This window comes from Bombus vosnesenskii, unplaced genomic scaffold (assembly GCF_011952255.1).
Source record: "Bombus vosnesenskii isolate JDL3184/JDL3185 unplaced genomic scaffold, Bvos_JDL3184-5_v1.1 scf7180000013266, whole genome shotgun sequence".
NCBI classification, from domain to species: Eukaryota; Metazoa; Arthropoda; class Insecta; order Hymenoptera; family Apidae; genus Bombus; species Bombus vosnesenskii.
The window spans coordinates 4,694,511-4,720,182 of record NW_022882926.1 but is presented as its reverse complement, the minus strand read 5'-3'; the positions used below and the strand labels follow the sequence as shown (position 1 = coordinate 4,720,182).

The window sequence follows — 25,672 nt, the reverse complement described above, 5'->3', positions numbered from 1 at the left end:
TTGATCCCGATATTGATTGCCACACAGCCGCGATTCACTCATCAAAATTGTAAGAGTATTCATATTGCAGATGAAATTATAGGTAAAAGTCATGCATAATTATACGCGTTCTGGGTAAATAACTGGAATGTCGGTGTATCATTATTGCCAATCATGAATATCCGTTATGAGAAACATACCTCCGGGAAATGTCTAGATTTATTGAAAGACTAACTTGTAAATGATTACAACAATAATTATAATATTAATTACTGGTGTCTAATATTTACTTACTGGTTCATAATTTCGAGCGCTTCTTCAGTTTATGTCATATGAAATCGAATGAAGAATTATATCGAATTGAAAATTTTTATTCTCAAAGAAATAGATGAGGATAATAGATTGGTAGCGGAAATCTGTTTTTCGCAGTTACTTACATTTTACGACGACTTACACTATAATATACCATGAGTTATGGCATTAATATCATCACTAATTACCATAGATGTTAAGTAAAACAGATATTTAAACGATATTAGAACAATTTAGCTAAAAAATCTTAAATTGAACGATGCTGAAACCGTGTCCTGGGACTGCCTGTATATAGCATTAGAAACAAACTCTGTGTTTTCGTTTCTCCTCTTTGATTGCATTCATTGTATCACGATGACGATTCTGGCGATTTTTTGGGTAGAAATAATTGGCATGTCGAAACAGTGTTTTTCACGTCCAATGTACGATACATTCTCACGAAATGCTCTTGGAAAAAATTTATTGGTCCTTTATAGCAACGACATTCCGTCGATTTCGCCAGGATTCGTTGGAATTTCATTTGGCCGGTCGATTCAACGTGATTTGATTCGAGCTTACACGGTTTTTCTCTTTGTTCAAATTGGAACCGAGTGGATCGCTTTCCCTTCAATTGCGCGCATTACCTGCCGTTTCAATAGCATCGAGCATAAATTTACGCTTTCCAGTGTGCTATATCCACAATGAAATTTACGAATGGGAACTAAAAAATGCATTCGAAAAAAATGTTTCCAAACGAGAATAAAGTACCGAGTTGCCTAACGAACTTCGATCAACTTCTGAATGCAGAAAACAAAAGCCAAAATACTTTCTTTCTCGTACATTTCGGCTATAGATCGACGATATCAATAAGAAGGGTTTGGCAAATCTTCCGAAACGGTCTTCCAGTCGAATTTCGTTTCTGTTAGAAAATAAATGGGCTCCATTCGCAACGTCAATTTTCACTTTAGCCGTGGATTACAAGAGTCTTTTCCCGGAGAACTCTCGCCAATTCGACGCAGGAACTTTCCCTGCGAGCTCCAAATTTTCTGACCAAGGATAACTTTTCTCGTGGTTTTCTTTCCACGACCAATCACTTTGAGAAACTCTCACATCACCTTCTGATAGCGATTATCGCGGCCGCGATGAGAAAACTCGAAAACGATCTCGTTCAGGAGATAAATAATTCGCCGTTCTATCTTGTTCTTTCTTTCTCATATAAAAGCAACGTACGTATAATGTACATTCATTTCATTATCTTAATTGTTTCATGCATATTTTATTTTGAATAGTCAATTTTATTATATTTAAGAGAATGTTTAACGGATGTTATAACGTAATAGTATTTGTGGGCTAAACAGATAGAGTGTGAATAAGTAAACAAGAGAGAACTCTAATGAATTAAAAGTAATTACTGTCGATATTTGGCTTCTTGTAGATAATGTTAAAATGTTATAAAATAATCAGGTTATAACCGGGCTATTCTGTACATAATGCGCTTACAAAATGTAACTCCCGTGTGTGAGATAATGGAACTGCTTCGCCATTTAATTCAATAAACGGCCAACTAATTGGATCTCATTGGTAGAAGGGGCCCCATTACACGACTTACAGGATAACATTTCAATTAATGTCTATCATGTTCCTATTGCAATGAGTATCCAAAAGAGAGGTAGGCGATATTGTAATAGCACGTGATAAACTTGCAGGCCACTCGTGCGATGATTGCAATTTCATTCTCTAACTCGAAACTCTATATTCTTACAAATAGCTAAAGAAGATATCGCTACTACGAAACATCAAGAAAGCGCAAAGCACTCGACATCTGCATGTGATCAAATGTTCAATTTGTCGTAGATCGAAAACATGTTTGACGGTGGACTTTGTAAAAATATTCCATATCATATATTAACGTTAACTGATTCAGGACCAAGGAAAGGGTAAAACACACTTCCGGATAATGAAACAAAGCGAAACAAGGAGAAAGCGACATTCAGCGAACCTAAGCCTCTCAAACAGTTTTGCTCGCGCGTAGATGTTTCTTGCGGGACTGACTCAAGATTTTCTTTGACAATTAAATGCGATAACACGCTTCGCTAGGTTGAGAAGCGTATGAACCGTCTTGGAAAATCCTATTACCCTTTTCGGTACATCTATTCCCGTGCACATCGCGAGACACGCTCTAACGTTTCGAAGCTTGTTTGTAATTTGAATGTTTGCCAGGTATCGGTGTAAAGTGACTTGAAATGTTGTCTAAATCTCGATAATTGCTTTGGGCTTTCATAAGCCCTTGTATTACGCGTTCTTTACACAAACTGTAAAGATTAAAACAATACGTACATAGCCTCTTGGCTAAACAAGAAAACCGACCTGTTCCTCACCGAATATTTCAGCCATAAAGCGATCGAAAGCCGCTAAAATTCATGAGCCAACAGTTTGGTTGAAAAAAAGGCGATGTTGGGTCGCGACGATCAAACAGAGGCAACTCCAAATAACCATCAATTTCGCAGGACTTCAATAACTATCAATTTCGCGCGTAAGGTTCGCAAGGCTGTCTCTGAAATGACAGATGCAAACTAACTGGCCCGGGGCAGTGCAAAACGGAAATATGAGATAGGTGGTCGCATGAGTTCCAGAAATGGAGAGAGGAACAAATATGAACGCTACTGACATTACGCGTTCGGTTCGTATTTGTTTGCTTTCTCTTCTTGCGAACGTGCTCACGGCCGATATATCATTTCGTCGCCGCCACTGAAACTCGCGAGAGAGCACGTTAAATCGGTTTTGCATAAAAGAAATATTTGCTCCGGTTCTCCACGCTGCGAGATACATTTCTCCAAGGGGGAACATCGTTTGGAAAGGATGCGACGATCTTCATTGTGTGAAACTGGCCTCTATTCAACGAGTGTGACAGAAATGTCATTGTACGTGGAAATCTTTTAATGGATCGTAAAATGTGCATTTTTGTAAATCTTTGGATTTTATGTAGGTTCTCTCTTCCAGAGTAAGAATTCCTGTAAAAAAGATGGAAACAGCTAGATACATACATATATAGGGTGATGTAACTAAAATAAGTCATCTGAATATCTCGGTTGTTATCGGTGATAGAAACAGATATGTCGAACCAAATTTACACGTGGTGTGAAGGAGCGTGTAATTCGATGTAAATAGTTTCTTATTAGCGTAGATGTCATATGAAAGTCAACTTCGTCTTTTTCAATGGAATAATGAAGATTTTCACGTTCCATCTAGATCCGTCCATCTATGATTTGTGTAGCGATTTGTGTATCACGACGGCGTGCAAGTTTCATCTGATATATTTTTTTTTCTATCACCAATAACAGCCGAGATATTCAGATGACCTGTTTTACGTGCCTCACCCTGTATAAAGCAACATTCTACGCTCAGTCGACTTTCCAAACACGGCAATGCTACGCTAGCGTAGTGGTATCGCATTAAAATTTCTTTCTTGGACAGAAGAGGAAACTTTTTCGTGGTATAGATCACGAGACGTACAAGTTTCAAATAATCTTGGGAAAAATGGAACGAATGTACGACTATATCTAGTTTGTCTCCGAATTCTCGAAGAAGATTCGGATTCCTTCTCGCTTTTCTGCGTGAAATTTCTTTTTTCTTTCCTTTTCCTTTTTAACTTGAAATAAGATCTCGCCTTAGAGCCTGGAGTATCAGATCGGTCGCGAGCAAATGAATTTCTTCGATTCCTCGTGAAAGCCGCAGGCGATTCCGTTCTCGATTTCTTCTTTCGATTCCATTTTTGGTTGGCATGTGATCGATGACGTTACAATGACGAAAATATTCCTTCGAGAAACTTCATTATCAGAACTGTGGCGAGGAATCGAGAAAATGTTAGAAATGAGAGGGAAACGAATCATTATTTAATTAAAACTATCCAAGACGAAATTGTACGGAAGATTTTACCGCTGTTTCATCCGTTCTTTGACTCATTCGACCATCTGGAGGCATTCCTTCATGCTCTTACCAAGCTTGAAATTGATTCCTCGTTAGATTAATTGAAGAGGATATCAAGCGTCACTGAGTGATTTAGAATGAAGACACGTTCGATTTCATAGATGTAAGTTAGTCGGATTTCATGATACAATATTTGATATCCGTTCTACAAGAATAATCAGAGAATATCGTGACGAAGGGAATTTGTCGTTTCTTCGTTAAGATTCATATTTTCAATATGAGTAATAAATAATATCTACTGATATCTAATAATAGACTCGATGAGCTGTACTTCCCCGATGGTTTCTCGATAAAAATTTCACTCTATAACAAATTACGAATTAGCAGTGACATTTCATTTGCACGTTGCAATTTCCAACGGCAACGTGGCCGAGAACGTAATACTGTAGATCGACAACGATAATCCCAGCAGAAAGGAACGCGAGAAAATGAGATTCGTTTGAACCGCCAGTGAGTTGGGTTTTCCACCTGCATTATTTGGAGACTAACATACCTGTTGCTGTGTAAAGCGCATGCATAATCGGTCTACGGTGCATATATTTCATGAAAACAAATTACTTCGCTACGTTCCACAATCCTCTGCACAAAGCATAAGCCGCTTTGCGATAGCCTTAAAACTGTTTCCTGATAATCGTAAACTTGAAGATGGATGTTTCGTTGCTCGTGTATACGGTTACTCGTCGTCGTGTGTGACATGTTCATTCGTATCGTCGTAATTATTAAAACGAAGACGTAAACACACGGAGTAGATATATACAACGATATATATGAATATTAAATTCATAATAAATGTATACAGGCGGAAAATGAACGGAAGAGGAGGGTAACGGAAAAGGGATTTACGATTCATTTATCCACCGGAAGACGAAACAAAATTGCAAGAGGCGGAACGAAGCCAAGGGATGCGAAGGCAATACTAAGTAAATCGGATGTCGCGAGTTCGTTTCGAGTTTCATGGCGAATCGCCAATGAAATCGAATCACCGGACTCGATCATACGTTCGAGAACGAGGCTATGAGCTCTTGTAATAGCCACTTACGGCAACCTTTCGTTCGTCTGTCGTATACGTGGAGCACGTGGCCATTTCCTCTTTCATTCACCTTATAAGCCGCTAGATTAAATGACTTTAAGACTTTCTCTCCTTAAACATCGAAAGAAAAATCCATTAATTTTTTGCCGCAACTTTTTATCACAAATCACGAATTCTGCTTTAAGAAAAATACTATACGATTCTACATTTGTATGGGGTAAGAAAAGGTTCAGCGGTTCAGAACGCTATATGCAAAATACTACAGATGTCTGTACATTAAATTAAACTAAAATTGGGAAAAAGAAATTGTAGAAAAATTTGAGTGTATAATGTTTTAATAAAGATTTCACGGGACAAGGAAATGCTTGTAAAATGGGAATTTGATATAAAATATAACGTACTCGCGAAGATTAAATGTCATCGACGTTTCAGAACGAATACGAAATCAACGTGAGTAATTTTACATAAAGATTATCGTTCGTTTTTTCACGTTTTAATCAAATGAATTAATGTTTCAGATTGATTAATCAATTCGATTAATTCTAACCGTTTCTATTTAGCGCGAGCCATGCGGAAAAGGAGTAAGTAGTAAATTGATTTTAAATAACACACGACTGCAAGCACGATCGGTCAATTTACTGTTGACGAATTGAAACAATAGCTGGAATTAAATTTTTCCGTCGTTTTATGAAATTAAGTTTTTCCGGGCAAAAATGAACATCGACAATTTCAAAACAATTTACTCGAATCATATTTCGTCAATATATTTCCGTATATTTAATCAATATTTCGTACATGTATAATACAGAATTGGCATATCTAACTATGAAGATTCCAGTTATGAAATTGCCGTGATCGATAGAAGAAAAATCGTGTGGAATTGCAAAGCTAATTGGAGCAGGTCTATAATTAAATACATCTTCCAAAGACTTTACAACGGCGTAAAATGGAAATGGGATCTAAAACAGTGTTTAGAATTAGACAGTTTAATGCTGCAATTACCTGGCAACGCATTCCTAAGCAAGAAGCGTCGTTCCAGCAGAATTGCATTCTAAATGCCGCGTCGTAAGTTGCAAGAACATACGGGCCGTGTGCTACATACAGCTACAATCGACCTTGCGATGTTTTACACTTTGAATAAGAACGCCGTTTGTTAATTACCCCTCGAACTAGAAACTTGAGTTTCGGCGAAAACTTGAAAGCGCGTAAAGTTTACCATCGAAACGATCGAGCCGATTGCTCCATTCGTTATTCCGATTATCTATCTCTCTTTTTTGAAAAGATAACTACTCGCGATAATAAGTTGAACGTTTCTTTCAAACCGAACAATTGTAATGTTTAGTATACTATCGAAACCGCTCGTTATGAGAAACTTCCACGTTTCGGGGTCTAAGCCAAGCTAAAAATTTGCATATTCAGCCACAAAAATGGGTCAACTAAGCTGGATTAGAATCGAGAACAAAACGGGAAATTCAACCTGGGCAATACGCTGCATAAATCCATAAAAAAAATTCGCTTTTGCGAGGAAATAGCAACGTATAACTATAGTATCCGCCAAGGAAGGTAGCTTTGTAAGCAACACGCGCATCCGTTGGAATGTCTGTAAAAAGCTCGATAAGTAGCTGCTCGCAGCTCTTTAGCGAAACAGAACGAGAACGCGGTGAACGATAATGGCTGACTTTGCTCGGATTACTCCTTTGGAAGCGTGTAATGGACACTGATCAGTTAAGCCTGCTGGCATCCGATTATGCGAGACTTTAATGCGTCGACGAACGGGCAGCTTTCCCGAAGAAAACGAGCAGGGTAATGATCGAAACGAGAAAGCGGTATTCACGTTCCCTAGGCTGGTCCGTGTTAAAGTTAATTTGCACTTTGATTAGGACAGAATTTGCATTTCTTTCTGTATGTTAAAATCGTCTATATCGAAGCGATGTCGACATACCTTTACTGGATTTTGAATTTAAAAGTAAACCCATGTCATGAAAGATATTAGAGATGGAGTTTGACAAACATAATTTTATTAACATACCAATCATTAGAAGAAAGTTCAGATCTACGATCGAATAACGTTAGTTTCTTTCGCATTAGAAAGCGTGAATAACGAAAAACAGTCAGCTTCTTGAAGCAGCTGAAACAAAAATGCGTAGGCAATGCAGAAGTTCACTATGCTACACAAAGGTTAAGAAAGATCATCTAACAATAGTAACTTTCGCCTCTTTCGAATTTTCATCAAAAGAAATCCCCTAGTCGTTAAACAATTCTCGTTCAGCGACGCTCTCGTGATTCGGTAGCGCGACTTTACCCGACTGCCAATTTCCCCCGCATTTTCTAGCCGCTTCAGCAACGAGGTTTCCTATTGCACGGCATAGTACGAGCGCGTTGACCCGCGCTCGCACCGCCACGGATTTAAATTTAAATGGAAAAGTCCGGACACAGCACCGCTCGTACCGGTTTTTCAATTGGCCCACCGCGAGACGCCTTCAATTTTGCGAAAAGCCAGATAGGTACGCCATTCGAAGGAAGGATCTCGCCTTCTTCGTGAACTACGACTTGAAAGATTGAAACTGTTCGAGCTGTTTGTTGTTCGCGGCTTCTGCGCCGTTTTCTGCAAGATTAGTTCGGTATTACGCGACGAAGATGATCGTCGCTGAATTAAATTCCTGTAGGAAAGAATTCAGGAGAATGATAACGTAAGAAAGATCTGTGTAATACGCGGAAGGAAGGGATTTGTCGCAGATGATCTTTTCTTCGCCGTTGACGATCTCCAAAGTAATGAAGCGTCGATTATGGGGAACTGTGGAACGATGGCTGCTGACTGAAGACATTTCCTCGTCCAAATTTAATCATCGATGATAGCGAAGTTGCTTTATAGTTCGTTAAAGGTTATTGAAGTTACAAAAATGTCTAGCTGCTAACTTCGAATAAAAAACAAATTAAATGAATTAAAAAAGGACGAAATACAGAAAAGCTATAGAGAAATGCTAAGAGATACGTTCGATAAATGCTGTACAATATTTTCAAGTATTTCCATGACAAGGCTGAACGTTGTTGAATTCAATAAATTGTCATTTCGTGAAATTGTTTGTCATCAGAGTACCTTTGTTCCGCTAGAAGAGGGTGAGAACTTTGTCCCTTTACGCGGATTTCACAGAATCTTTCAGCGGTTGTAGAGGTTTTTCGGTTGTTTCAAAAGCTCTCGAATTGTTTGGAGCAGTTTTATCCTTCTAGGAGAGGTTATTTCTGGAAAATGGAAAGTTATTCGGTTGTCGTAGCCTGCCTTAGAGACTTCGAAGGGTTCAGCGACTTTTCACCGAAATGCTTTACGGCAAAGATGAAGGACTATCACGTTAATGATTTACAATAGCAAAACGAACCTTTAGAAAGGTTTCGACAAAACGATGTTTCCGGTAACAATCGTAACCAAGAGTGAGAAGGTAACGAGCTTAAGGAAATCCCATGTCTCTCGACTGTCTGAACACGGCGTCACGAAAAGGGTAATGATCCACAAAATGGAGATCGAAGCTGTTCCAACGGAAACTCGGACTGGAAAAGAGGGAGAAGAAATTCAATCGAATGGAGAAACACGAAAGCTCAACGTACCATTAAAGGATAGTCTTCGCGGGCGACAAAACTTGGTTGACCTGAAAACCCCGACTCAAGAAGAAAAGCGGGAAGATCTTTCGGGAATTTGCGATATCGTGAGAGTCATCGAATGGCGTGAAACTTTCTAGGAGTTAAATATCAGAAAAATTTGACGAACGTGTATGATCATATTGATGAAAGTCAGGATTCGAACATATAATTCAATATCGGATATTCTCTAATAAATTTAATTAAATCTCGAACCAGTATAATTAGTCTATGAAAGATTTTACGGTTGATGAATTTTAATGAGCTGTTCATTCTTTTACCTTAATTTATTTTCCATCTTTATTTAATTAACTTCTTCGATGAAACGCTAGAAAAGTGAAGAGCTTTTAATACCAATGCAGCATTTAATCGATAATATCTTTCTCAAATTTATATCGATGATGTAGGAATCGGATTTTCGTGAATCGTGACGTCGTCTGGAACAAAGAGTCGTCAGAAAATCCGTTATAAGGGAATTATTAAAGATCGCCAACCATCGTGACCCAGATTCCTTACAGAAACTAAGGGTTTCGTCTTACTTCACCAAGAGGCTAAAGACAACGAAACCTTTCAACGGCACTAGAGCGTCCCAGGGGTGATTTAAAATCGCTTTGACCGCGTAATAAAACAGCAAGAGCCGGCCGGATCCGACGTGGGAATCACCCCGAGGGTAGTTTCGCGGGTTCTATTGGCCGATAAAACGCTCCTGTTTACCGACCTAACACAGTTAAGGACTAGAGAAACGCTGTGCTATCCGTGGTGAAGACACGATGAAATAATAGCAAATAAAACCAGCAAGAGACTGGGATTGCTTTAACCTTCGTTCCTACGAAGCTTGTCCACAACTTTGTGTCGAATGTATTACCGTGGAAATCGTACGAGTTTTCTTCTTTTTTCTCGCCGAGCTGTTTAAACACAATTCGTGCCTTTTAGTACTTGGTCGACAGATTATTTATTCAACGAGCCATACTGCTCGAAATTAGTCAATTTGCATATTGCCGATTCATTTAGCTCAACAAATTTGATCGATGAACTATTATCCAATTTTTCAGTTATTCCACCACTTGACGGCTCATTATCTCGCTTTCTCGTTAATTGGTGTACTTGTTCAGCCAATTATCGGACTTTTACCTATCTTATTTTGTACCTCGTTCTATCCTGCAGACCCATTTACATGTATTCGTTATTGAAAAGAATTTAAATGAAATAATTTATGCGTTACTTTCCCTCCTATTAGAAGTTATCTTCTCAAAATACTTTTATGTAATTTTCCCCGATTTTTTTATTCGATACAATCGTATAGTTGCTTAAAAAAAGGAATGCTTGCGAAAGACGCAATACACGGTTAGGAATGCGCAAGTCAACCTTCTACTATTTTCAATCGACCCATTATTCACTTACTTAATTAAAGCTTGTCCGACCAATTTCTCGAACGCATTCATCGTCGATTCATTGTTCATTACTCTTTTGTCGTTGTTCGTTTGTTCCTCGGAGAGAGCAAAAATTGCAATCGAATTCGCGTATCTGGAATCGGTGGTGAACTTTTTGAATTCTCATTGACTCTCGAAACAAGCAAAGGTTCATATAGTGTAGAAAATCAGAAATGCTGGCGAGTAATTAACAATCGATAATGCAAACGCGGAACGACGAAGGCATTGTCGCGTTATGATTTCGCGTGAAACGCTCGGAGATTAAAATATGATGAATTAATCTAAATTAGATGGTACGGTAATTAACGCTTGGGACGAACCAGCACGGTGGCGACCAATGTCTATTCGCTGCCTTTCGAAACAGCGCGTCACCATAGCGTTCAGTGCATTCACACCAGTATATTTCACGTTCACGCGTTCCTAACGACAAATGAGGCGAAATTCAGGCCAATTTATTTCATTCTTTCGTGTCTTTAGTCGGATCTTTTCTAGATGCTGTGATATTGTTTTCTGCTTCTTTTATTAACAGCTAATACAATTTTGTTGCGGATTCCAATTACAAAATACAAACATGTGTGTGTTATGCGAGTAAAACAAAACCTATTAAAGTTTCTACATACAACTCAGGAAAGACTAATCCTTAATTAATTTCACATCGTGCCACGAATAAACCAGAAATAAACCATTGCAAAAACTTTTTAATTAATATTTTGTTTTTTCAGAAATCTGACAGTGTAAGAATATGTGAAAACGACATTTCTAAGACGATTAAAATAGATAAAATATATAGCGACAAAATTTCACAGACAACCAGAACAGCCCATTTTATTGGGAAAAGGAAGGTGTTCGGGAGATAGTGCGTTAACGTATCGCGCGGAGTAGCTTGAGCAGTCCGCCGGGGTTTTCGGCGACAATTGCATTGGCTGTTCATACAGTTGCTGAACTTACAGCACAGTTACGAAGACAACGCGGGAAGCTCCTTTCCTTCGTATCGCGAGTATTAACCGAACACTCTGCCAGACGAATCCACCGACTTACATTACGTAACTTTCCCTCAGCGATTAAGCGACGAGCTATCGTTGCAGGCTGTACGCTTAACGCCACTATTTGTCGACTAATGAACAAACACGGGAGTGGAATTTTGTGAACTTGTACATGTTGCGGTATTTCTGTGAAAATGCAATGAAGTTTAAGATGTTTCATTAACAAAGTTCGGCTTCGAAGCACGAAGAAAAAGGAATTTAAAATATGCGAAAGTTAATTTCACGGTTAAACAATTAGAAAAAGAAAATAAGCCGTTACAGGGTAAGAACGGTTTGAAAATAATATGCGAAATTTGCGTTTCTATGTCGTCGTGGCGCGCGTCGTGGCGGTCGTTGCTTCCCCGTCATTAAACTCGACCTCGTTACAAAAGCGTCACGATGCACCTCCCGACGTCACTTCATTCTCGACATAATATTCGCGGAACGCTTCTTGGGCGTGGACGAACTTGGGCCATTATGATGTAACTTTCACTCGAGAATTCCGCTACGTCCAGGCTGTACCAGTGTTGCCTACGAAACAAACGAGAAACACACGACGTCGCAGGGGAAATCGTCTGTCCCTGACTATGTGGTGCAACGTGATGACGTTACGCGTCGTGGGAACCAACCCCGTAATCGGTGTGAGTCGATTCCACGAATTGAACATTGTGAATTTTCAGTGAGAATTAAAATACAGGTACAGCTGTGTCGACCTTCCGTCTTTAAATTTCGCAGTTGCTAGTTCCATGGTGAAGCAGAAAATTAGAACTTGCAATGTAATATTTGAATAAATAATTTCTCTTTAAATAATTAATTTCACCAGTGACAAAATGATTTAAATACCTAAACAGATATTTTAAATATATTATACTATATTTCATACAAGTTCTGAGAACCTTATATATATTAAAATTTCATCTATACAATTTCATTGAAATTTAATTGATTTAAAATAATTGTGTCGTCACGAAATGTCCATTAAAACTCTGGTGCGCCGCTTGGTCTGATCATGTATGTTCCTACTCTACTCGCACAGCCGCTCAACTTTCTGCCATTCCATTTTATTTCTTTGTTTGTCCGGACAATACTTTACTTAAGCTACAAGCTTATAGCATCTCAGTATGGAAAGAAATATCATGAGATACACCTCTCAGTTAAAATATTTATAAATTAAATCCACATCAGGGATATTTCTGTTCATTATCTGTCAATTCAATTTTAACGTGATACGTGATACGTGATACGTGAGCTTGACTGCTTGCTGGACGTTATTGAACGTACGATAGTACCACGTATATGAAGTACATTTTCTAAAGAGAAACGAAAGAAAAAGATGAGAATCTAGACGTTGAAGACGACAATAGATCTCCGGGCTGAGTTTAACCGATTCTCCCTTTTGTCGCTGGTCCATCTCCGGGAATAATTCTGTGCCGAGGCACGAAACTTTTTGCTTGATTTAAAAAGGACTGGTGGCTTTTTATTCTGTTCCTTTCGCCTTCCTTCGGAGCCGAGAATAATTGATCTCGAAAGTCAGAGCAGAGTGCTACAAGGAAATTCCTCATCCGTTACGTACGAATAAAGAACGAGGCGAATTTTTCCTGCTTTCGTGCGAAATTCTTTCCTTCTCTAGGAAATCACGAAACTGGTTGCTGGAAATCTCATTGTCTTAAACGATCCTACTTAGAGAATAAAAAAAAATTTTTTAACGTTTGTCACTTTCAATTAATATTTTCTTTTTCTGTAACTCGTGTCTCACTTTCATGAGATTCACAAACATTGATTCTCTATTTTCAACGAATCCAGTCAATTATCGTAGCAACGCGGCTAGAATAAAGGATCTTCACAGAAACACACTCAACGGAATGCAAAAATCCTCAATTAAGACATGGACCAGTCGGTGAAGTGGAAAGCCAGCTGTTACGTGCATTGCAGTGACCTCTTTAAAACGGTGGATCCGAGAAGCGGAACGGATCCGGGCTCGTCTAGTATCAACTCGTTATTTTATTAAGCTTATTTCCGACAGTCTTCATGCCCAGTCTTATTTACCTAAGCCGCCGCTCTTTCGCTCTTTCGCTCTTTCGCTCTTTCGCTCTTTCGCTTTATTCCCGTTTCGTTGCTCGCTGTTCGAAATTGGTGTACTCCTTTTCGAAAAGGAGAACTATCGGATCGAGCTATCGCTAAATCTTCTGGATTTAATCAGGATTCTTTTACAAATGCAGCAGGACTTCGTTAAAGTAATCTACGTATAGGAATGTATCGTTCTATCAGATGTTATTCCTCCAAACGATCTCTAACCTGTATCCTTAGCGAACGACTTTCTAGTATCGTTCAAGGAACTCGATTTCATCCGACTGTGTATGCGTTTAAATAGTCAAAGCTTGTGGGACCGGAGAGCTGATAATTTTATTCGACGTTGCTAGTGTTGTTTGAGCTAGAAATTTTTCCACTTATACCATCCGATGTCTTATCAAATTATTTCAAACGCGTAACTTTTTCCAAATGAATAATCTTGAAAATTAAAAATCAAGACACAATACACTGGACGTATGATTAGCCACGATGTTATTCTATTTCTTCAGCAGTATATGTAAACATTTGACCACATATTTTAAGTACCACTTCACCATCGATTTTTCGAATACTAAATATAGTAGCCTTGAAACGTATCACTTTATCCAATCGCATGTAGCAAAATCTTCCAGGTTCCAATACTTACAGTACAATTGAACTGATGGGTCATTTATCGAAATTAGTCGAGGAAATCAACTAACCTCGCTATTAAATTTCCCTTAAGACGCAGCAGAGAAATAGCTGTAGCTGAATTCAAAATAGCCATACGCTGAGAAGTCCGTGTCGAGTATTCGTCACTGTTCTATTCGGCACTGAACTCGAATCGAAATTGTTTCGCAAGCCGGTTTCCGCAAGCGTTGACTAGAAGCCACAATTCTCTGGATAACATTAATTTCATTAGGCAATATATCGGGCTGAGGAATCCTGAGAAGCCGTGATCCATGTCCTTTCTTTGGCAGACCGCTATCTCACTCGTCCTCTAACCGATGGTTATTTGCTTGATTGTCCTAACGCAATAGTCCTCGAAAACTAATGAATTATTCATCCTGGTACTTACGAAAGCGAGGAAGGATTAAAAATCGTGGGACGCAAAGAAACAGAGAAACAATCTAGTCTTAGTTTAGCAAATTGCGTGCTTATTCGTTTCAATGAAAGGAACGCTTCTATGCATTCGTAGTAACTGTAATCTTGCAAACCAAGTTCGCCGATCGTAAAACGTTTCGCAATGAAAGTTGCGCACGTGAAACTTTTTTCGAAGGGTCATAGAAAGAGCAACTTTTCCTCGACCAACCAACAGCGTGAAGTAATTTCTTCTCTGGCTGCTTATTTACCCTGTCGCAATCAGAAAGGCGTATCTTCCGGTTGGAGCAGGCGGAAAGTTTGGCACGCCGTTGCCGAAAACGCGAACCGATTGTCGGCGAACCAGAAACTGCGGCCACGAACTTCATTTCCACGAAGCTGAAACTATTTTCCAGCGGTCGGTCGCCGTAGCGGCAACCAATGGTCGACAAAAAAGCAATTTTCCGCAGCGAACAAAATTTAATCCGTCCCATTCGCCGTTGCTTTGTTTTTAATGGATGGCCAGCTTCTCTGGGGAGGAGTAAAAATTTCATTTTTCGACTGTTTCCCTAACGTTCGTGAAAAACGAGTTCCATCGCGTTTGAACGGTTTCCATCTTGAGTCGTTAGGTCCATGATTAGATTGTTAGTTTATTGTAAGAGCAAGCTATTGTAAGTTAGTTTATTGTAAGAGCATTCTTGATTCGAGTGAAAAGAGGAGAAACAGCAATTTAGTAAGAGCAGTTTTATGGCTGGTACTTCACTTTATTAAGGCGAGAATACAATTCTGGCAGTAAAACAATCTTCTTGTTAATGGCGCTAATAAAACGAAAAAAAAAGAAACGCAAAGAGGACAAGAAGAGGATGGAGGAAGAACGGAACGTGTTTAAGATGGACCCTACGTCATGGTCGATAACAATAAGGACGAACGAGCGGAGAAATGAAAATCGGGTGATTTGTCGGATTAACGAGCATAATAGGAAACGCCAGAGCCACAGGAAATCGGCGTCGTTAACGAAGGAATTCACTGTCGGTCGTGATTCACGTTAATCGTCCATTAAGACTGCCGATCGAGGGGCAACATTGTCCAAGAATGAGTGTAGCTGGTCTTTAGCAACGCTAATTGTTCGTCAACCGTGTAATTTGGCTCTTTCGAAAATCCTACCCTCATTCGGAAGAAAACATAGTAGGCAATTGATGAAATTAACGACCGACGATGAAGGAGCGATGTTTTCCCCACCCACCCCCCTTTTTTTAACGAAGTCATTGAGTTGAGATTATGAAAGAACGAGAAGCCATTAATAAGGATGTATTTTAATTTTATGCATACCTAACTGCTAACTGAATGATGTAATAATGATCGTGGATAGTGAGCTACGAGATTAATTAAGTGCAAGTTTCTAAGTACCAAGTAGTACAAATCCATATCTAGTCAGACAAGACCCTATTCTATCTACCGAATCACTTCTCCTCCCAAAATCTCTACTAATTATCTTGTAATCGGCGAATCGATAGCGAATAACCGAGAGAAATTCTGTCTTGAAAATCTGCTTGTTCCTACAAATACAAATTCCAGAAAACTTAAGATATATCAAAGTATATCCCTTTAGAATTGTTACCAACTCAGCTACTCTTTCTCACAACGTTCGGTCTTTCCGTTACTAGAAAATGGTATCAGTGGAGGCATTGCACGCCCCTTTTAGATATCATACGACTCGTTGTTTCATCCTGCAATGGCCAGAAAGGGCTGAGATGGGTGTCGGTAATTCCAGGCGAAAGGGCTCGAAGCCCGAAGAAATTGAATTACCGGCAGCTGACGTATCCAACGTGATCGAGGCTGTGGCAGAATCCGGTCTACCGTTTCGTAAATCCCTCCTGGGGCCGATAAGCAACGCATTACTGCCTCGTAGATTTCTCCATCGAGCGAATAATTGCCAAGCAGCGAGGAAACGCGACGAGTAGCTGTAGTTTCTGGCTTACGGAAAGGTTGTGGCATTGGGATTCTGCAAGTTGGGTGTGCGATGAGAAATGGGTCACCAGGGTGGTTTAAACATGCACTTTATTCGCAAAATTCAAAGTTAGATTCCAAGTAATAGCTTTCTATTTATGTTCCTCTTGAAATACAAGCTAACCTATATCTTTCAATTATCGTGCGACCAATGTCTACTGCGATTCAGATGAAAGTTCATCGATGTTTCATTGAAGAGTGAACTTAACCAGTTCCGTTCGTTTTTGCTTTCAGAAGATGGGCTCTGTCCATGGCGAGGAATTACCATTCGTCTTCGGAGCACCGTTGGTGGACGGTTTCGGTCACTTCCCCAGAAACTACACCAGGTCTGAAGTAGCACTCTCCGAGAGCATCCTACAGTACTTCGCCAACTTTGTCAGAACTGGGTGAGTAGAGTTCTTGATCGATGGTTGAAGTGCTAGTTCTACCTATCGACCCTACGTTTTTTCTTATGAACATCAAACTGATTAGCTAAGGATGCTTGGCATTTTCATTACTGATATCTTTCTATTTGAACACGAGATAAGAAATCGTCTTACAAGTAAAAATTTTAATACGACTTCGATCTTTAAGATCCTGTTGAACAAAACCGACTTTCAGCTTGGAAAGTATTACTTTTTCTTTTAGAACGTTTGTACGTAAGAATTCCTACTTTTGTTCGGAATAACTGTCGGAAGATAAAATAGCGAAACTTTAGGACATGAAAATGAAAAGTCATCGATGCAGCGGTGAATCATTCTCCGAACTCTTCTGTTTGGAATGTCGTGACAAAGCTGTCGTACGTATTATTTCCTTAATCTCAGGTGAACCGCGCGAAAATAATCATTTTCTTCTCCACGACGGCGACCATTCAGCGATGGTTGAATTTTGATCTGAGAGCGGGCCCCAATGCAAACTAATTCTTTCACCTTTTGAATCAACAGCGACGTGGCACCACTTGCGCGGAATCAATTTGCGATCCGCGGGACGAACGAAAAAAAAAAAAAAATGCGGAAAAAGGTGAGAGAGAGATGCGGATCGCGTCACCGAAAGGTCTGATTTTCCATATTCATGAACGATGTGGGCCGAAGAGCAAAAAGAAACGAAGTATGACAGAGAGGGAACAGACGAGGCCGAGGATTAGTGCGAAAATATTTTTCAAATACCATCGCAGGGGCGGCATTCTACGCTTGCGCCGAATTTCTGATCGAGCCACGGATTGACGATATTCAAATTTACGGATTAACGAAGAACAGCGAACGCGGAGGGCGCAATTCACTCTTCATTACCGACGGCTAGCGCATCGAGATTCAAGGCATTTTTCAATCGCGAAATTAAATACAAGGGATTTTAAAGTGGTTCTTTGATATATGCCAGTGGTTTACAAAGGTTTGTGCAAAATTGGAAAAACCCAACGATTTTTTTTTCTGTTTTCCGAGAGTTGAAATATAGGTTTATCTCGTGGAAAAATGAAAGTATGGAATTTAAATTTACGAATGAAAAAAATTGTATTTCCCGTGGTGTTATATCGCCGAGTTCCCACGATCGTGTTTTACGAATGAATTATATTTTTATTACCGCATCTTTATCCGGTGCGAAATTGATACAAGATCAACAGATACAAATCGATAACAGTCGAGCAAAACTACGATACGGACACGCTTACATATTCAAAAAGGTCGCAATGAAACATTTATGAGTGTAATTGAGAATTTACCTGGACATCGAACACACGTTTGTGCCGACTGAATCTTTTTCCCTGTTTTCTTCCGCTTCGAAACGTTCACGCGGCTATAATTATTGTTATTTTTGCTATCGGTTTTGCGGTTTGCACCATTGGACACCATTGATTTCAGTTCGATTGATTTCATTCCACCGAGTTTTTAAATATTCGATTCGTTATAGTTGACCAGGTTGTATTTTACGAAATTGAATCACGCTTTCGTCAGTCTATCTCGGTTCGAAACAGCGCCAATATTTTTCGTGGCGCGGTCTCCGTTAATTAAAGCCTGTTGGTACTTCCTGATCAACCGAAGCTTTTAAAAAATGAATAGTAATTTTTTATGACGGTGACCGACTTCTAAAGTCTGCTCTTCGTGAGCTTTAAGGTTGCGATTAAAACATTAAACAGGAAGCTGCCTTCCTTCCGAGTGCTTCCACTTAATGAGTCCGCGTTAATATTCTTTCTTTTGTATTTTACATTCGTTGCAGGGAACTGTGTCAATTTTCTACCAAACCATTCTTTTCACGAGTACCACCTCGATTTTTCGTCGCTAGTTCAAAGAAGTCCTCGTGATCCAAAGAAACGTGCAATAACGATTTAAAACTTTTTACCTACCATTCGAACATTCCGACAATTATTAATTAAATCATTTCATTTCAACATTCATTTCCATCTCTCTGAATCCTTCATTGTTAGAATCCTTCGCGTTAGCTACATCGAAACTCGTTATATGCAACGAAAACAGTCGTAAAATTAGAGAAATGCCATAAATGTTCGAAAACTGTTGGAAATTGCATTTATTGGACATAAGTATCGAATAACAATTAATCGCATAACCGGTGCATGTTCGTCAGCACGTTCTCTGCGGCAAGAAGACGTACAATAACAAGAAGTAATTTCGATTACGAGTTTAGATACAGCCACGTACATGGGAATCCTACGTGATACTCTGGCCACTACAATGTTGCAGGTTTCCCAACGTGACACAGATGTCTGGAAACATTTTTTGTTTCACAGTCAGCAACAATCAAATTTTAACAGAACTGTGAAATTTCTTGTTGGAAGAAACACGTAACAAAACTTCAAATTACTTGTTAAATTACTAGCATTCTAGATTTTCTATATAATTAATCACGGTCGAAGGAGCAATAGTGTTGCTTTGTTAAATTGTTGGTACTTTACCTTCCCTTTTCATCAAATTCGCCTCTCTCTTGCATCTTTTACATATCAAATTTCCGCGTTGTTTTATACGAATTCCACAAAGTCTTGCTCATCTAATGAAAGTACCACGTATGTTCGCTGTTAAGAAAAATATAATACAAGGGTAGAACTATTGTACCCTCAAACATCTTCCATAAAGAACTCAGACTTTGCTGAAATATCTGGCATTCCTTGCTGAAATTTTTCTTCAACAGCGCTATGCATGAATAAACTCATAAAGTGGCTACAAAACAACGAGCCATTTTTCCAATCGTCTGATTCACTATTCACATAAGTGACTAATGTTCTTCTGACGCGCGCCATTTTTCGCCGTCCCATTTCGTATAAATATTCTCGCGTAGAAATATTCTTTTTAACCCTGTTAATGCATCACGTAGACGTTTCTACGCAGGGGACAATGACATTTTTCGGCAACGATGATTCAGCGTTTTACCACAGCGTACGTATATGGCTACATCTCTAAATAAACCGAAAGAATGAAAAGAGTAGATTTGTCTGTGAAACTAGCAAGTCATCGACGACACGTGCGAAAATTCAGCTCCTTTTATATCTTTTCTTCTCTTTACACTCGCTCTTCTACCGCATTTTTTCTATTTCCATGTCAACCATTGTCCCATCTCTATTTTTCTGTCCGGGTCCTCGTGTAGTTCTCCCTGTATCTCGTTGCTCTTGCCACTCTTCCTCGTGTTTCTCTTCTCTGTATTTTTCTTCATTTCACTAAATTCTTGTTTACTCCTTTCTCTGAAATCACCGCGTTCACATTCTTGCCCGCTATGTTTCTCTATTTCGGTTTCTACCGCTATATACTTCTCTGCAAGGTCTTCTGAGACTCCGTTTTTCTATATTTTTCTGTAGCCCGTCAAGTTCTTCCGTATCCTCTTTTGTCTCCCTATCGCGCACTTTCTCGTTCTACAGTTTCTCTGTTTTCGTTTCTATCGTTTCCCCTCTCTTTTTTTTCCCTTTGCCACGTTATAGTTTTTTCCCTCCTTGTCGACCAACCACGCATGAATATGCAAACGCGAGCTCGAAGCAAACCGATAATATTTCAGTGCGGCTCTCGCTTCGGGGGACGTAAATTTCACTTTGTCGATACATCCCCGAAGCACATAGACACCTTTTTCGTCTGTGCGCGTGTACAAGCACACCCGTGGCCAGGCAGTAATGTCGTGAATTGATACGCGGTAATACGATTTTCGTTTGCGGTGGTAGCGATCTATGATCGTGCCTCTAACGATCGACAAAGCGTGGTACAAGTGAAATAGGGGCGATTTTCCCCGAGTATTGCACGGCGGGGAGTGAATTCGTAGATTCTGTACTCTCGCGTGGCTATCTTTCATCCGACGGTCGATATTTTCCGCGGTCGGCTGGTTTTTCGTTTTAAAGGAACTCGCTTAGATGACGTTCAGGGGAAATCTGTGGAAATTCGCGTGGAACTACGGAACAAATCGAGTCTGGCTTGGAATAATACAGATTATCTACTGCGTACCCCTAAGGCAAATAGAAAATTATTTCGCTTCCTTACTATTTCACGAAATTAATATCGCTGAAGTTGATCAGCGGAAACTTGCGTTTCAGATGTTTGCTTTATCAGATCCTAAAGAAACATCTTCTCTGGAAACGTGGAAACTCCTGTCCGAAAGCTCGAACGATCCCCTGTTAAACCTAATATCCAGATAAGTCAATTATCAAATCCGAGGTAGCCTTTGATACAATATGACCAAGTATTATACGACCCTTAACAGGAATCTTCCATCTTCCGTAGGAATATTTCAAACGCTGTATCGCAATCGACGAAAACAGTCTATTGTCTACTGAAAGCGACTCGAGATGGGTATTTTACATTAAAACCACATCAAGAATACAGATGGAGAGCGGATGATGAAAATTTCAATTCGTTCACCGCGACTGATGTTCTGTGTTCATGTATTATTACCGGATCTTGGGGATTCCGGAGAAGGAGAAACGATAAGGACGAGGAGTTTCGTTTTCAACCTGTGTATCAGGCCGCGGACCAGTCCCCGGGGAAGAAGCTGCCGAGGATTATAGGAAAATTGGATGACTTCCTCGTAAAGGAGTGTTCGACCAAATGTGCTGTTTCCGGTGTGCGACACGATCGTGCCAACGTAGCTGATCCTTCTCTCATAGACCATCTGCGTGGTCGAACGTGACGTCGAACATCGCAAATGGAATATCGATGAGCGGAATGTTTTACGCAGCGAAAGAATATCTTTTTCCTCATTCGCGATTATCTACGCAGGGCCTGGACGAATCTATGGAAATACTTGGTGATGGATTTCGAGAATTTAATGGGATTCCGAGATCTTTCTATTCGAAGAAATTTGGAATGTGCATTTTGCTTGTTGGAAGCGAAGGAAAGATTTTCCGAGTGATAGATTTCTAAGATACCCACAGAAGATTCGATAGAAATTGTTTTTCGAAGGAAACGACGAAGACTAGATATAGAAGACGGATCCTTTTCTATCTGTTTCCCTTTTTCACTCCTGTAAAACATAAAATGCAGCTGACACGGGCTAAAGCCCGATTAACGGATAACACGATACATTGAATTCAACCGGGCTAAACCTTACGTCTGATATTTTGTGTCCCATCGAATTCGTGTTCCCGAATAATCCTATCGACGGCTCGTAATTTTTGCGCATCGTCGCGGCCCGCCCAAAATAAACGATCGATTTATCGCGATGAAAGCGGCCCGATTTTCATTGGATACAGAAGATCGATTAAAGCTTTTGCGGAGACAAAGATATAGCCGAAATATTGAACTCAAACGGTCAATAGCACGTTTACACATATTTCTTTTCTATTCTAGTTGCGGAAAAAATGTTATATTCGCCTTTTATTCAACAAAGATATTTTATATCAAATTTCAATAGTACCAATTTTCTAGTTTTCCGTATTCCTTTGGTAAATGAATAAACTGTCAGAAAATCGTAAAGTGGACGGTACTAAAATAATACGAACTAATCGCGTGACTGTTTCGATCGAGGCTGAGTGCGTGTCAGAACAAAGTACGTCTTCGCAAACGTACATTTCGCATCGTTAAATCCCATGATCTGGATTCTCTGCTTTTTTTACTCTCCTCTTCCTCGCTTTTCCCGCTGGGGAGCAATTAAAATCACCTGGCTGCGGGTGAAAGGGCACGCGTCCGAATTCCGCTTCGAACCAGATTTGATTCGACTCGCAATCAGCACGCAGTGATTGCTAATTCGGCCTGGAAACGAGCATCCACTCGTTCCATCCACTACTTTTTGATCGTTCGTTTAATTAACGAGCAGAAAATAGTCGACGTTTCGTCGCTTATAGGGCCAGAGTGTCGGATTATGCACACAAGCACAATTTTCACACGAAAAATCGACCTCTTCCGAGTCAAGCGCAAACTGATTTCTGAACTTACTTTTCCGTGACAGGATCGATTTAGCCTATAAAAGTCATTTTTCAATCGAATCCTCTTTTTTTACATATTGCATTACAAACGATGGATAAGTAATTCACTATTGGTATGAAAGCTAAATATTTAAGATAAGAAGCAATTACGATGAAGACTTCATCCACTATCTTATATCTATTGGAAAAGATGAAAAATTCTGAGAATATTGCTTGATTTTCATGAAAGACACTATTCAGTATCACGAGAACAAGATCGTTTTTGATAAAGTCGTACGAAAATTACTCCTATTACCTATTAGAACGCGAGCATGATTCTTACTCTTATCGTTAATCATGAACTAAACGAGGACAAATACAAACGCATCAGAGGCCTGGTTGTTTGTGTAATATCTAAATAAAATTAGCATTTAAACGGACTAGACCGAATGGAGTTATCCAGGACAGCGGTTTGCGAACAAAGAGATAACGAAATTTCGATTTCCGGCAATCCGGCTATCTTTCATGCACATGCCGGGATGAACCGCGCGGATTCGCTTTTGAAATTGCTTTTTATCGCGACCACGATGCATTTTGTTTTATTTAGTAGATCGCTGTACTATCGCAGATATCGTTTAATCCCGATCGAGAACGAGCAAATTATGTCGCAACGTGTACCGTGCGGTTGGAAAAAATGTTTCCAACAATGTCCAACAGCGTAAATTAAAGTTACCGTCGCGATATCGTTTAAAATCATTATTGCGCGATAATATTCTTTTGTTGGCCCCGGTTGCATTGTGGACTAAACACTCGACGAGGCAAGCAAGAACGAGAAAAGTGGACTTCCCATGGTACTCTTCTCCACAGTGACTCGATTTTCAAGACAGAATACACAGGGGGTACTCGTGCATTCTTCGTGGAAAAAAAGAAGGCAAAGAACTAGCGTAGAAGAAAAAATGGAGCTCTAGACGGTCCTCTCTTGGCCAGCTACTCGAGCGCGAATCGAGCGTGACATATTTACTTCCGTTCCGGTTTTTGCTCGGAAGCAAGGAGCGCCTCGGTGGCAAACTTTCCGAGTAAATTTCAATCCATGATTCTTGCTCCATCCAACCTCGATCCCGTCCCTTTCTTCTCTCTCCGTCTATGACTCCCAGGCAAATGGAGGAGTTTCGCAACCCTATGACTTTCCACTTCGAGAAAGTCGTTCGTTGTGTTGGACGTACGCGGCCTGTTACTACTTGCTCTGGAAACGATTTAAGCCGATGCTTCGTCCAGTTTCCGGTTTCCTCGACTCTGTTCTCCTTTTCATTCTCTTTTCAGAAGGATAAAGGAAAGAAGAAAAGGAAGAGTAGGAGGGCGGTTGGAGGGAAAAACCGAAGGGAAACCAGTAAACTGTCGATTCAAGGATCAGTCACGTGTAACCTTAGCTAACTTTATGGTTCATGGTACGATCGAGTTCAGCGTCCGATTTCTCCGGACGACACGCGAGAAATTACCATCAGTCTCTTTCTCTTTCGCGTATATTTCTCACCAAGCCGAGTGACCAGAAGTTTCGATTAGGGAAGACGAGCTCCCTAGAAAAAATGTAATTTTGCGTCGAATCGACTGGAAGAAACGTCGTTCCGCGTTTTTTCGCGCTAGTCAACCGATAAAGAACGTATCCAGTATTTTTTAAAGAAACCTTCTTTATCCGAATTAATCATAATATTTCGATCGTAATCTTCGCTACGAAACTGTTCTTATCTAACCTTGTTTTTACAATGATGTCGAAACGCGCTCCAAACATTATCGATACTGTTTCCAGAGGAACTTTGTCTCCTCTGTGAAGAAGAAAAAGCACAGAGAACGGGAACGAAAAGAAGAAGGAAAAGAAGACGGGGAAACATGCACAAGAGAGACATCGTCCCTGAGCGAGAAATTTGCTCGAACGAGTTTCGAGACATAACCTTGACAAAAGCCTTATTCTGGGACCCGGCTCTTTCTCTTTGAGAGGAGAAAAAGTCTCTGGACGAAGAGAAGAGCATCCACGTCGTCTGGCCGAGCTTTGTACCACGTCCCAGCAATCTACCACACGGTGCAATCTCTATTTGAATGCGCTCTCCATTTCCATTATTGGCAAGAAACTTTCATTCCCTCCCAACCCCTCGTCCCTCCATTACCATACGTACAGTGATAAAACCAGTGTCTGTAACCGCCACCGAGCGGGTGCGAAAATCTTGCGCGAATTCTTCGTAATCTACAGAGGGGAGATACAAATTGCCATACGATAACAGAGATAGCTGGTAAACTGAATTTTATTTACTGGATACGATATGCTTCTTTCATCGAGCCTGTATCAGCAATTCTTAATTTCTCGGGTGATTTATAAAACTCGACTGTATTTGATAGGACGGAAATTTCGATAAGACATTGGTTGAAGTTATCGAGGAGCAAAGCTGTCACTTGTAAGGAAGTAGCAAAGAGAGATTCAATGACATAAGATAATTCGTGAACAAGTTATCACAAGTAATAAAGGATCAACGAAAGTATGATGGATCCATCATCTCTGTCAATTACACGGAATAGAGGATGACGAGGGAGAAGAAAAAAATGCCGACTAAACCAGCATGGTCCAGGAAGGCCAGCGTGACGAGGTGAATCCAGGTGGGCAGAAGGGATAATCCCACGGAGTTAGCGTCAGTCAGGGCTGAATTACGACGTGTGATGGCATGGGGTCGGCCCTATTTGCCGTAAATTATGATAAACTACGTTACCAGTAGAGCGATAATAAATACGAAATCGATATCGTAGGTATTTGAAATTTGTGAGCCCGTGTACGCGGCCGAACAACGTTACCGTATAATAAGCTATTATCTGGAGATAT

General features: G+C 40.0%; 1 protein-coding gene across 2 annotated transcripts in view; it reads left to right on the top strand.

The window, feature by feature from the left end:
* The window catches only part of LOC117243475 (neuroligin-4, X-linked), a 261,837-nt gene that overhangs the window by 179,191 nt on the left and 56,974 nt on the right, over positions 1-25,672 (top strand). For both annotated transcript variants that reach the window (XM_033510993.1, XM_033510994.1), the window contains exon 9: positions 16,740-16,891. In XM_033510993.1, the coding sequence (XP_033366884.1) occupies positions 16,740-16,891 (152 nt within the window). The remainder of the gene's footprint in view (positions 1-16,739; positions 16,892-25,672) is intronic.